The 14,017-nt window shown below is 41.5% G+C and overlaps 1 protein-coding gene across 1 annotated transcript in view; it reads right to left on the reverse strand.

Annotated features, from left to right (window-relative positions):
• Positions 1-11,936, reverse strand: part of nherf1b (NHERF family PDZ scaffold protein 1b) — a 37,958-nt gene extending 26,022 nt beyond the window's left edge. Inside the window, exon 1 of the mRNA XM_074655204.1 lies at positions 11,018-11,936. Within this exon, the coding sequence (XP_074511305.1) occupies positions 11,018-11,590 (573 nt within the window). The 5' untranslated portion in view covers positions 11,591-11,936. The remainder of the gene's footprint in view (positions 1-11,017) is intronic.
• Between the last annotated feature and the right edge of the window lie 2,081 nt (positions 11,937-14,017).

Here is a 14,017-nt window from a genome sequence, read left to right on the forward strand (position 1 = left end):
TGCATTTAGTTATTTTCCCCCGGTGCATGTAAACTGTAAAACGATGAGTTGCGAAATGCTCTCTTTGTAGCTGGACAGGAAATATCTCAATATAATGGCTGGTCATGTTTGTTATTGGTGTTATCCACAGAAATAAGGAACAAAGGCTGTGCTACTTTTGTCATGGTTGAAAGGAGTAATAAAGTTTGCTGTCTTGGTTCAGACTATGGAGCCTCCGTGTTGTTTCATAAATAAAGTTGCAACTCAACCCGTTCCGCACAACTTGATTGGTTGATGCTTTTATTCACGGTACGAAAGCTCCGAAAATTTACCTCGTCCGGAAAAAAAAAAAGTCACTTTTTCGTTGTGTAATATTTGCGTTCTGTTTGAAAGTCCTCATGACAAAACCAACAGTTCGAAAAAAATATATTGACATGCAAATTAATCGCACAAACAAATCGCTGCCGGTGTGTACAACCATGCTTGCGGCTCTGTGAGAGTGTACCTATGCACAGTGGTGCTTTGAGCTAAATGATAATCTCAGCCTGCTAACATGTTAAGCAGGTATATTTACAGGTATGTTAACCATGTTCACCATCTTACTTTAATGTAATAGCATGCTGACATTTGCCAATTAGCTAAGTATTTTGGGATAGATTTTTCCAACATTTCCTTAGTTTGGTTCTATTCAGTATTCGTAAATATGCACATCATCAATGTACATTAATTTGCTCCGTCTTGGTTGTCGTATGGCATCTGTGTCTTGCACGGTGGGAAGGGAGGTGGTGGACGGCGGGGGGTGAGTCTATTTCAGGGCGAGCAGCCAGTCACTTCCTCCTCCACCCCCCCCGGCAGGGCGCGGCCCTCCGGCTCATTGTCCGGCCGGGGTGGTGAACCTTCAGCAGAATGGAGTGGGAACTGGAATGTGGCATTGTGGAGTCTCCGTCCAGTATCCCATGAGACCCAATCACCAGCAACCCCACCACCCACTCACACAAGGTTCAGGTTCCACCCCTGACCTGGGCCACAGTGGTGTTTTGGCTGCTGGACGGGACAGTGGTGCTGTTGTTTGGACCGACGTCACTGAGAAGTTTCACTTCATATCAACATATCATCGATTAGATGCTCTGCCCCTAATCTATAGAGCAATATAATGTCCTCTTGTGATGTGGTAGAGCTGTTGATCAAGATGTTATGGTTGTGTCTTTAGGCAGTTTATGACTGCCTGACATTTAAACAATAGTACATATGAACTGATGCTGGGTCGCCTATAAGGGTTAAAGATGCTGACCATGAAATCTCAATGTCTCCGGTTGAAGTCTGGTAGCAGAGCGTTGTTGCATATCCGCCCCACTCTTCTCCCTCCCTTTATTTCCTGTCATCGGTCCGCTGTTTGCTGATAAAAAGGCCAGAACCTGCCCCTGAAATACTTATAAAAAGGCGAATACTCTATGCACTTTGGTACACACTGTTCCTCTAATAATAGTGTGTTTTCACCGTTTCCTCCTCACCTCTTTGTTAAATAGATGTTGTAATAACTTGTGCGTGACTGTCTTGCAAAAACACCGGCGATACTCTTGTTATCTTGGGCAACATTTTGTGATAGTATTGTGTCACGAGTTACTCAGAGACTCCTGCCCGTAATACACACAAAAACAGCTACTCCAGTGAAAGTCTGCTGGTGGTTACTAAAACACAAACTGCTTTTAACAGTATTATATATGTGAGTAGTGTAGATTCAATCTTTAATGGCTCTATTACTGTTCTATTTTACACACATTTATTGAGTGTATTTATCTTTATTTAGCTGCCATTGATAGATAAACATTATCAATGATGTGTTCCTGTGATATTTGATTAGTAACTATTACTCATCAGGGGTTTATAAAATATTCTGTTACAGTAAATGCATTCTTACATCATGATCGATTCGATCATAAAACGTCAACGCAAATTTATTTAATGCCACTAATCGAATCCCTTGACCTCTGACCTCAAGATATGTGAATGAAAATTGGTTCTATGGGTACCCACGAGTCTCCCCTTTACAGACATGACCACTTTATGATAATCACATGCAGTTTGGGGCAAGTCATAGATTTATGATTTAAGCATATGTTTTTATGTTAAATGCAGTACCTGTGAGGGTTTCTGGACAATATTTGTCATTGTTTTGTGTTGTTAATTGATTTCCAATAATAACTATATACATACATTTGCATAAAGCAGCATATTTGTCCACTCCCATGTTGATAAGAGGATTAAATACTTGACAAATCTCAGGTACATTTTGAACAGATAAAAAATGTGCGATTAATGGCGATTAATCGTGGACAATCATACGTTTAATTAGATATTTTAATCGATTGACAGCCCTAATTCAAATATCCTGTAAATCCAGTGTTGCCATTGGGTTAATACTGCAGTCCTGGTAATGTAATTAACAGTTCTTTCTTATTAGATCTCTTTGCTGTCGTCTCACAGACTTTATCATCCCCGCTCACACATGTTGCGTAACATACTTGAGATGGCGGTGCCTCTACTCTCTCATAAACACATAGGTGCAGGGAAACTTACTTGTTGCTTATAAAATACACAAATCTTTGAGCTGAAACACAGTGAAGCCACAGATTTTCCCCTCAACGCACAGCACGGCAAGCACCGAAGGGAAGGGTGGCTCCCTGAAACTTTCTCGCATGCACATGCATTAACGTGAAAACACCCACACAAAACAAACACAAATGCACCACATGCCCAGACGTACTGCATACGAGCGAACGTCAGGCGAGCGTGTGCAGCAAGTCAGAATGAATCATGGCATATATCTGAGCAGACAAACACAATGACACGCACTCCTTTACCCAAACAGAGCCTGAACAATACCTGGCTTTATCACAATGGCTTCAATGATAAGCAAACCAACAAACACAGCTGGGGAAACTGTTTACCTTCATGATTCAGTGTCTGTTGCTGGAAGGACATGCTATTCAACCAGTGTTACATTTTATTTAGTATGTATTCTGTTGCTGACATTTAGCTGCTACATTTGAGATCTCTAACCTTTTAAAGCTGCAGTTTTACTGTCCTGCTACGAGCTGCTGGACATGCAGGACAGGGGGGGGTGAGAAGAGGATCAAGATGCCGGGCGGGACGTGGTGGTGGAGGGGGGAATCTTCCACCAACAACAATGACAGGAAACCAGCGCGAACGTCCTGGGGTTTGTGCGCTGCAGGCCAAGAATCCCATAGACAGCAGCAAACAGCCAGAAACACACCATGACCATCCTGGCTCAAATAGCTACTCTAGGTGTGGCTATTTCTGCCTGTAATGCGTGACAAATGATCATCGAAAGGCTGACGTTTATTCTATTAACAGAAAACTACATCCACAGGCTATTCCTGAAGGCATTACATCAGATGAATGTGGACTAGAGTTGTCACGATACTAAAATTAGGACTTTGATACCCTGCCTAAATATCTCAATACCGATACTGAAACGATGCCACGGCAAATACCTAAAACATCGGGAAAAGTAATGGAATAATAGATGACCGAACATGGAACTTAAAATATTTTTTTTATGAATTAAATATGTTAAAATGTATTAATTAGATCTGATGTCCCTTATACTTGAGTTTATGTGATTTCTTTGATAGTTAACTTTATATTTTCAACCAGATATCACTTATTAAACAGCATTTAATAAGGCTTTTTGTTTTGTGAATCAGCGCCCTCACCGGTTCATCATAACAGTTCAGGCAGAGAATGATACTGCAGCACGGGAGACTGCAGGAAGCCTCCAAAACAAAACACTCAAAACGATAATATATTCAGATGAAGTTCTGTGAGAAGTTGATGAGAGAAAAGCTGCTTAAATCTGGAAGACACTACTGTAACTGTAGAAAGCGCTAAAGAGAATGTCTCTGTCACAGTAAAATAATACTTTAACACGTGCTCTTTGGTGGATTATGTGTTTGCCGATTACAGGAGATGCTTGGGCAGATCCCAAAAAGATGGCGAATCTAATTTTGTCGCTACATTTTGGTCCGTAATTAGTCGCGCTGTTATTTCTTTGTTTTTTTTTTAAGGGTGTTTTCTTGATAGAGACACCAGCTCAGAGTGGGACTGTGCAGCCGCTGAGCGATTCATGACCTGCATTAATCTTCTTTTCAACTTCATTTATTGACTCCATCTTTCTCGTTGTCACTACAGTTTATTTTTTGACTCTTTGCTCCATCAGCAGTAAAATTATAACCGCCTGCAGAAGATATGACAGTACACAGATAGGAATGTCACATGGATGTGATGTTATCCTCCCATGGGCCATAAATAAATAAAAAACAAAAAACATAGCTGAATGATTCCTGCTAAAGGTCACTTTGGGAAACCGTGAAAACACATGGTCAACGTCGGGGTTTGCTACAGGTGACACATACTGAATGGACATCCCGTGAAAGCTAGTTTAAAAAGACCATTGTCGATCCATCGCACTGAAAGCCGTATAAATATAGACAGAACCCTCCCACACAACAGCTTCAGCATGATTTGTTTAGGGAAAACACGTCGTCCCGTGTAGTTACAGGACCACGCTTTCTATGTAAAACCAGTATAAAATGAAAAAAACCAAAGCGTGTGTGGTGAAAGCCTTGAAGCTCTTTAATAAGCAGGTTTTATATGAATGTGCAGATTAGAGGCTCAGATTAGAGGAGGGAAGTGACAACCATCGACACAAAGTCGCCTTCTTGTCTGATTTCAGGCCTCTAGATACTGTAGATACAGTGATATTGCACACGTTCACACTCTTAGAAAAACATGTACCAGATCTCATCTAGCTGCAGTCAATTTCATCTGACACAAGCGCCCTTCCTCTCCTGTAATTAGTGTTTAAAGACGGTCTTATGTAAGCAGCCGGCAGCCATTCAGGAGGACTCCTCAAAAAAAAAGTCTCAACCTCATAAATCTGGATGAATCACTGAAGAAAAAGCAAAGAGCAGCGCTCCTGAGAAATACGTTTTCATGGCTTTAGCTGCAAAATGGTTCATTAATGGAATAATCGCCCATTTTTATACTTTGCTGATTCACAGTTTTTAAATAATGATCAACAAATCTAGTGGGATCATTTGCTTTTTGTTAGTGCTGAAACAGTTGATTGAGCTGTCAAGTATTTTGACAATCAATCAATCAGCCTCTGAAATTATTAAGTTATATCATTGTTAACTGCATATCTTTGGGTTTTGGACTGTTGGTGGGACAAAATAAGACATTTTAGATGTCTCTTTTTCACATTATTCCCTGACATTTAAAGGCCCTGAAACACCAGGCTGACTGTTGGCTGTCGGACAATTTCAGGCCGTCAGTCAGCGTCTGTCGGTCTAGTTTTTGCGGTGTGTCGACTCTAGTCTGCCCGTGTCGGAGGCTTTTTGGCCGATTCAGCATGTTGAATTGGCGGCGGTGAGAGAAATTGCTCTGATTGGCTGTTCATCTTAAGCGAATCAATGTAAGAGAAACGAAAGCAAGCAAAAAAGTAAAGTCAAGAGGAAAAACACAGAAGACTCTTGTCATTTTTCATCTTCATCTCATCTGATCATTCCAATACACGGATGTTTTCACAACGACATGGCCATCTGGAATGAAGCTAAGGGGTGAGTGAGGGTGGTGTGAAAATTGTCGGCAAACGCTGCCTTGTTTCATGTAATGTGTCATAACAACGGCTTGTATGTCCGCCGTCCTCTGTCTTCTAGTTTCCCTTTTTAAATGATGAATACAGACTACCACAACCTGCTGGTGTGGAGAGTTATTTCCTCTTACGCAGGCACTGAACATACTGTATGTGCTAACTGGCCGTCGGCCGTAGCCTTTGCGGTGTGTTTGAGTGCAACTTCTTGCCGACGTGAGGCAACAGTCGGCCTTCGTCGCTGCTAGTTCTCTGATGTTGGTTTAGTGTGTCTGGGCCTTAAAAGTTTAAACAATTAAGAAATTACTTGGAACAATTCTTGACAGACTGAAGGATAGGTCTTACGCCAACAGGTCAGGGGCCCATACGTGCAGTGAAACAGGTTATTCTTGGTGTAATCATTCCTCTAGTTCATGCTGGCCATTAGAAAAAGTGATGGAGAACAAAATCACCAGTCGTCATGCCACAATTTGATATCACACTGCGTGGAATTCATTGGAATCGTTTGAATAGGGTAGTAAAGACAGACGCCACTTGTCATAAATGCAAACTTGTTTCCACAACATTTTTCCGGATGAGCTGATGGACCTAGATCTGTAACATGAGCTGAGATCATCCGCCGCTACGTCACTGCCCTCAACAATAGCAGTCGAAATTTTATTGCCTGGTAAACAAAACACCGACCTTTGGAACCAGCGATGTGTTTTTTTTCTGTGTGTGTGTGTGTGTTTTGTTCCACGGTGACGACAGCGGCTCCTATTATCTTCCCGGGCCACGCTCCATGTTTTGACCTTCATCACTGCTGCTCGTTCATACTTTTTCGTACCTCCCCTGCGCTGTCTCACTTTCGCCTACCTCCATCCTCCTTACACGTACATTTACGCTCCGCACGCGGCATCAGCGTAACCACGGCGACCGCGAGCGAGGCTTCTCGGTTTCCGGAGAAGGCGTCGCTCTTCGAACCCTCTTTTGTGCCGTTTCAAAGACTGAGGCCAGACGGGCGGAGTGCGGACGTCAGTGTGACTGCTGTTTGTGTGTGTTTGTGTGTGTGTGTGTGTGTGTGTGTGTGTGTGTGTCATTGGCCGGGCCACAGGGCTCGGGCACAGGAATGCCGGACAGGATGTTGGGAGAAAATTCCAGAAAGAGGGGAGTCACTGCAAAAAAACACACCCTGAGGTGGCTCTGACTGTAACATAGAGACAGCAAACTCTTAACTGCATCCCTCGAGTCCAATTTACACTCTCTCTTGCACACACTCTCTACTGTCTCCTCTGTCCCTAAGTCTCTTCTGCAGCCTGTGAAATCCTGGTTTCGTACGCCTTTACATCAAACAGAGATTTCCATCCGAGCTCACTGCTTAGCCTGATTCGTACTGGATCTTTTGCTCCGAAACAGTTTGTTGAAATGAAAATCCAAGTGGTGAAAATGAGTTTGTTAGGGGTGCTGTTGTTTGTTTCGACGCCACTTCCCTCTGGGTTGCGTGCCAGTGTGAATTGTACTGCCGCAACTCCATTAGGCCATCTGTGGAGAGCATATCGAGAGTAAACACGGGAACAATCTCTGTATATTCCTGGGGTGAACAACATAACCCAGCAGTGCTCGAGAGCTGTACACAAGCTTTAAATACCAGAATACATAACTCCAAAAGGCCCGCTGCATGCTCTGCTTATGTGAAAGCTACCATTACACTGTTATTATGAGAATGTAAGGAAGCAGTGAGTGGCGACCTATGAAAAATACCAAAGCTTCAGTAATGACAATATGGCATTTCAGGCATGTGCTTTCCCTTGAGATGGGGTTTACAAATAGGAAAAGCAGCATCAGTATGATCCTTAAAGGGATAGTTCAGGTGTTTCGAAGTGGGGTTGTAGAGGTACTTATCCATAGTCAGTGTATTACCTACAGTAGATGACGGTCGGCACGCCCCCAGTTTGGAGAAGCAGACAGGAGTTACTGCACGGAAGCAAAGCAATGTGCTGCTGTGGACGGGGCCGTCAGCAAAACGCATTTTAGCCACCTAAAAGAAAGGCTCATCTAAAGAAATCAATATCAGTTTAAGTGAAAGCTATATTTAGAATATTTTCACCGCTTTACCTTGCTGTGAGACAGCCCTTTCCTACGGGAAACTGAAGCCGTTGTTATCCATCTATGTATATCTGTTGTTAGGCCGAGAGCAGTGACTGCTGTTTCCCAGTCTTTATGCTAAGCTATGGTAACCAGCTGCTGATGCTAGCTTTGTATTAACTGTAGAGTGGTATCGATTTTCTCACCTAACTCTTGGAAAGAAAGCGAAAAAAGCGTATTTCCCAAACTATTCCATTACTACCAGGCAGGAAAAGAACAATATTCAAGGTATACGTATCACAATATTACAATTAGGGGTACGCAATATGCCAGTATTGATGATAACCGTGATATTTAAAGGTGCTCTATACAATATCCAGAGCATTAAGCATCACAATAACTATAAAAAAAAATGAAATGTTGATGTCATGTTAATAATACACATATGATAATATTGTGTAAATCCAGCGCCTCTTAAATTATTTGATATATACGTTTATGGTTACAGACTCTCTTCTCCACCTTCCTACATTCATATTTTTTCATTTGCCAAAAAAGAGACAAAACACACAATAAACAAAGATGAATTTGACTGATAGCATTATAATTATTTTTTTCAACTTTGCTATGGATATTGCAATAATACGGTTATGGGGAAGTCTTTTGGCCACAATAATCGTGTAGTGAAAATCTGATATTATGACAGTCCTGATTACAATAACCGATATACAATACCTAGATTCATCTCACAATAGATATCCGCCCCCCTGTGACTGTCTCTCCCTCACACACACACTACTGCCCCCCCCCCCCTGCCGACACTGACTCTCCCCCCTCTCTCAATATTTGCACTATCTTTATATCATGTTTATAGCTTATTTGTAATTTGTAAATTGTACATTTTTATTATTTTATTCTAACGTTTTTATCTATTCTTTTGTTTTTATCTATTCTTTTGTTTTTATCCATTCTTTTGTTATTATACAGTTTGTCTCGCACCAAAAATGCCAAAGAAAATTCCTAGTGTATACCTCTTACACCTGGCAATAAACACCATTCTGATTCTGATTCTGATTCTGACTTAAATATAACTCCCAACTTGACTCCTTGTCATCACTTTACCATTAAGTAGTGTCACCACCTTTTTGAACTCCTTGACCAGCTTCAGAGAAAATCAAAAACATACACTGAACAGCAGCACAGTGAACATCCTGGTTATGGTTCCACCATTATTACATCATGTAGAAAAAAATTGGGGCTTGTCAACAACAATGTCATTATTATTCATTAATAACCATACAGGTTATACTATCTGCCATCACATAGAGACAGAGTTGAGCTGTGTCTGATAAAGAGCTGGACACAGACAGAAACAGCCTCAGGGGTAAACATCCAGGATGCAGCGAATGGACACAGATGTTCCAGACTGGAAGGACCCTCTCATCCTCGAGTGCTTTTTAATGAGCCCTGGTCCTCCTGAGTTCACAGCCGCTTACACGGACACATAAGGGCAGACACAGCAAACAAGTTGCCACTGCGTAGCGAGAATGAGCCCCGTGATGTTTTACAGACAAAGATCAAAGGTTGAAAAATGTCATTTGGTGGGATACTAACTATTTCCTGTTGTTTGTTGTGGAGAGTTCAGCAATGTCGCATATTTGCTGTGGTGGTTTTCTAGTGGAAACGCACAACACCACGTCTTTTCAAAGTGTTTGTCATTGACGCTGACTTAATGCTTAACCTCGTGGCATCGCTGTAATAACAGAGGGCGGCGTTGCCTCACATCTTCAAGTGATTGCTCTTTGAGACGGCTGCAGGAGAACACGTCACAAACATTATTTGAGAGGAGAAAGCTGAGCAATGGCTTGAGATTTACAGACTGACAGTGCGGCCACAAACGGTTAGGGCTGTCCTGAGTATCATTTTTTGGGCTTTGAAGCTTCGGTGAGAAATGTTCGAAGGTATTCAAAGCTTCGGGAGAGGGACCTTTACACACAACAAACAGTGATATCCGTCTGAGAATAACTAATAATAATTCATGTTGAATAGGAATAATGAATAATGTTGTTGGATTATTCCTTATTTCATGGGCTATTTGGGGATTTATGCTTTATTATTACATACTTATTTATATATAAAAAAGAAAAGAATAAAAAACTGAAGCATTCAAATTTGGAGGTCGATTACCAATGGCAATTGACGAAGCTTCAAAGCATTCGGGTCAGCCCTAATGTACACAAATCAATACATTACAATACACAAATTTCCTGACTATTTCACGACTGCTGTGCGACTGGGCTGTTCTATCGCGATATAGGCTAGGCCTATATTTATTTATTTTTCCTCTATAATTCCACTTAAAACTGTTATGTTAATTTGGCACTCAACTTCTTAAAATGAGAAAATACTCAGTACTTTTCATTTGTCAAGCGTTTAATTCACACAGGAGTATGCAAAAATGGGCGGTTATTTCATATAGAAAATTGATTTATTGAATTGCCAGAAAACATGCTATATCGTGATATGTATCATTAACAAGATATGATATTAATATTATTATAAAATTATATTTTGGATTTATACATTATTATTACACAGCTTTTGTTGAATACTGGAGTTCTGATTGGTCCATCACTGCGTTCTACGGTCTGTTATTTCTTTATAACAGACCGTTGCTATGTATAACAGACCGTTGCTATGGGCGCAGTTCTGATGTCGGACTCTGGTGGACCGTTTTTTATGTCAAGTTACTGATTTCTTCAGCAAGTAGCCATGTTATAAGCTGTATAATGTACAGCTAGCGGGTCATTCTTGTGAAATAAACCCCTTAAGGACGATACAACACCCTGTCTGGGTTTATTTCACAACAACGACCGGCTCGCTGTACATTATACCTTACTTATTACATACTTCTTAATATAAAAGACAAAAAAACGAAGCATTCGAATACTGATTTGGAGGTGGATTACCACGGTAACGGTCCGAAGCTTCGAAGCATTCAAATCAGCCCTGCATTGGTTTAGTTTTTCTTGACCCCAAAGCTGAACCAGGTTGTTGTTTGTCCTCTTCACCCACAGCAAAATGTGCAGCCAGCTGACCCTGCACCCACAGCCTGGCAGCATGTGGGTGCAGCATGTCAACCATGTTATAGACACACAGAGCACCTATTCTCTCTATAGAAACACTCACTCAGTGATGCATTCACTGGCTTTAATAGCATTATAACGTGTACAGCTGGAGGAAAGACATCTGGAGATGAGAGGTGACATGGTGCACCAACTTGTTCAAACTTTCACTCACCTTCTCAGAGTTGATGCTCAGCTTTTTGTCGACGTGCACGTGGATTTCTCCGTTACTCTCCGGGACCGGCGTGGACTCCCTGGGTGTCCCATCCCTCTCCTCCCTCTCTTCCTCCTCCTCTATCTCCTCCACCTCCTGCGCTTTGGCGTGCCTCTCATCCCCGTTTACTGTCCCGTCCACCACCACCTCCACCTCCTCCTCCTCCTCCTCCTCTTCATCGAAGGGTAACGGGACCCCGTCAGAGACATACTCCCTCAGACACTTCATGTTGTGTTTCTTCAGCAGCTGCTCGGTGTCCGGGTCCACCACGACGAGCTCCAGGCGGCCCGCGGTGACTCGTATCCGGCCCACGACCTGCTGGTGGCTCTCGTTCTCCACGTCGTCTCCGTTCACGAACACCAGCCGGTCTCCGGCGCGCAGCCCCGAGGTCTCCGCCGGGCTGTCGGGCTCCACTAACCGGATGAACTGACCGGTCTTACCTTTCTCCCCGTGGAGGTGGAAGCCGTAGCCGTTGTCGCCCTTATCCAGCGTGCACAGCCGGGGGCGCAGATACTTCTGGCTTTTGCTCGGCATCTTACAGTAACTGGCTTCAGTCGCCTTCACACTGCTGCTGTTTAAAGTGGAAATGACTCCAAGAGCTGCTCAGGATGCTGCTGAGGAGGGGTGTGTGTGTGAACGAGTGGTACCCCTTCCAGAAAAAGAAAGAAACAGCCAACCCCCGCCCTCTCTTGGGGAGATTAGTCCGTGGGAAACGGTGCTGGTGTTTGTCCCACTCTCTGGTCCAAGTTACGCAAACGAGTCAAAGTCTGACTTGTGTGTAAGTCCTCCCTATGAGACAGTCAGTGGAGGTCCTGAACCTGAGGCTGATCAGACTCTCACAGCAGCAGCTCCTCCTCAGTGAGCGACAACAAGTAGAAAAGCCACTCAGGAAGAGGGAGGTGCGTTCACGGACCAGCCCAGCTGGCTGCCTCATGCAAAGTACTGTAGGGAGGACCGGAGGAGTCAACACAAGCCACCAGGCTGTCCAGGAACACACACATGAAGATGATGATGGACCAGATAGTGGACATTTTTAAATCATGTTTTAATAAAAAAAAAAAAAAACACAAAAAAAAACTTTATTTATTACTTCCCTTTTTTTCATAGTTTTAATTTAATTTTTTTCTTAAAGTTTTCTTTAAATTTCATAGTTTTTCCCCACATATTTTGCCTTCTGTCCTCTCTGTGAGCAACATTTTGTCCCATTGTCCATATTTGGCCATACTTGCTGCTCTGAATACATTCTCATTTCTGGCATCTTTTCTTTTTACAACTTTCGCCCAAAAAACTATTTTTCACACTTGCCATTCTGTGTATCACACATTGTTATCTAATAAATAATGTGTTTATTCTCTGTAATTCCTGCTATTTAAAGCACTGAATAGCGGAAATTATACAGGGAATTTTCTAGATTACCGATAACCGATCAATCGATTAGTTGAGAGCTATTAAATTAATTGGCAACTATTTTGATTGGTTTGAGTAATTAAAAAAAAAAAAGGGTAAAAACTCTGATTCCAGCTTCTTAAATGTGATTATTCTCTGGTTTCTTTACTCCTCTATGACAGTAAACTGAATATCTTTGAGTTGTGGACAAAACAAGACATTTGAGGACGTCATCTTGAGCTTTGGGAAACACTGATCGACATTTTTCACCATTTTCTGACATTTTATAGACCAAACAACTAATCAATTAATCCAGAAAATTGTTTGTGGTAGTTTTCCCCCACATTTTGCCTTCTTCCCCCTCTGTGAGTAACATTGCATCACATTGTACAAATTTGTACTTGCTGCTCATTTCTGGCATCTTTTCTTTTTACAGCCTTTGCCCAAAAAACTCTTTTTCACACTTTCCATTCTGTGTATCACACATTGTTTTCATTTAGCACAGTTGGTTATCTGAAAAAATAATGTGTTAATTCTCTGTAATTCCTGTTATTAAAAACACTGAATAGCATAAATGATATTGGGAATTTTCTAGAGCTGCAATGACTAATCGATGAGTTGTCAACTATTAAATTAATCGGCAACTATTTTGATAGTCGATTAACCGGTTTGAGTATTTAAAAAAAAAAAAATTAAAGATAAAAAATGTCCGATTCCAACTTCCTAAATGTGAATATTTTCTGGTTTCTTTACTCCTCTATGACAGTAAACTGATTATCTTTGAGTTGTGGACAAAACAAGACATTTGAGGACGTCATCTTAAGCTTTGGGAAACACTGATCAACATTTTTCACCATTTTCTGACATTTTATAGACCAAACAACTAATCAATTAATCAAGAAAATTATCGACAGATTAATCAACAATGAAAATAATCATTAATTGCAGCCCTACTCTGAATGCATCCTCGTTTCTGGCCACTTTTCATTTTACAACCTTCGCCCCAAAAAACTCTTTTTCACACTTGCGTGCTGCCATTCTGTGTATCATTCTGTGTTTTCATTTAGTTATCTAATACATGATGTTTTTATTCTCTGCAATACCTGCTATTAAAAGCACTGAATAGCGGAAATAATAGGGAATTTCCTCCTATAGGAAGGATATAGTATCCATCCATCCCACTATTAACGTCTCTTTAGCCGTATAATTTGGCCAGAGGGACATACATTACAGTGCGTCTGTCTCTGATATTCCAGAGATTATGTTGTGACCTTATCACACTTTAAAAACACTTGATATGTATCATTTTCCCCTGTGGTATATAGTGAGTAATGTTGTTTAGATTATACAACTGTTATTATTATATAAGGGGGTATGAGCTGCCGGAAATAATATGTAAGCTGTTAAGACTTATAGTTATGGCCTTCTGATATGCCAGTGTTCAAATTAAATTGCATGATCAATATGCACAAATTAGGTACTAATGCTCAGCATCGTTTTTAAACTTCACAGTGTTTTGAAGCCAGTCAGCCCCTCTGGACGATCAGAGATATGAGTGACAGGCCAGTAAAAATA

This window comes from Sebastes fasciatus, chromosome 13 (assembly GCF_043250625.1).
Source record: "Sebastes fasciatus isolate fSebFas1 chromosome 13, fSebFas1.pri, whole genome shotgun sequence".
Classification (NCBI taxonomy): domain Eukaryota; kingdom Metazoa; phylum Chordata; class Actinopteri; order Perciformes; family Sebastidae; genus Sebastes; species Sebastes fasciatus.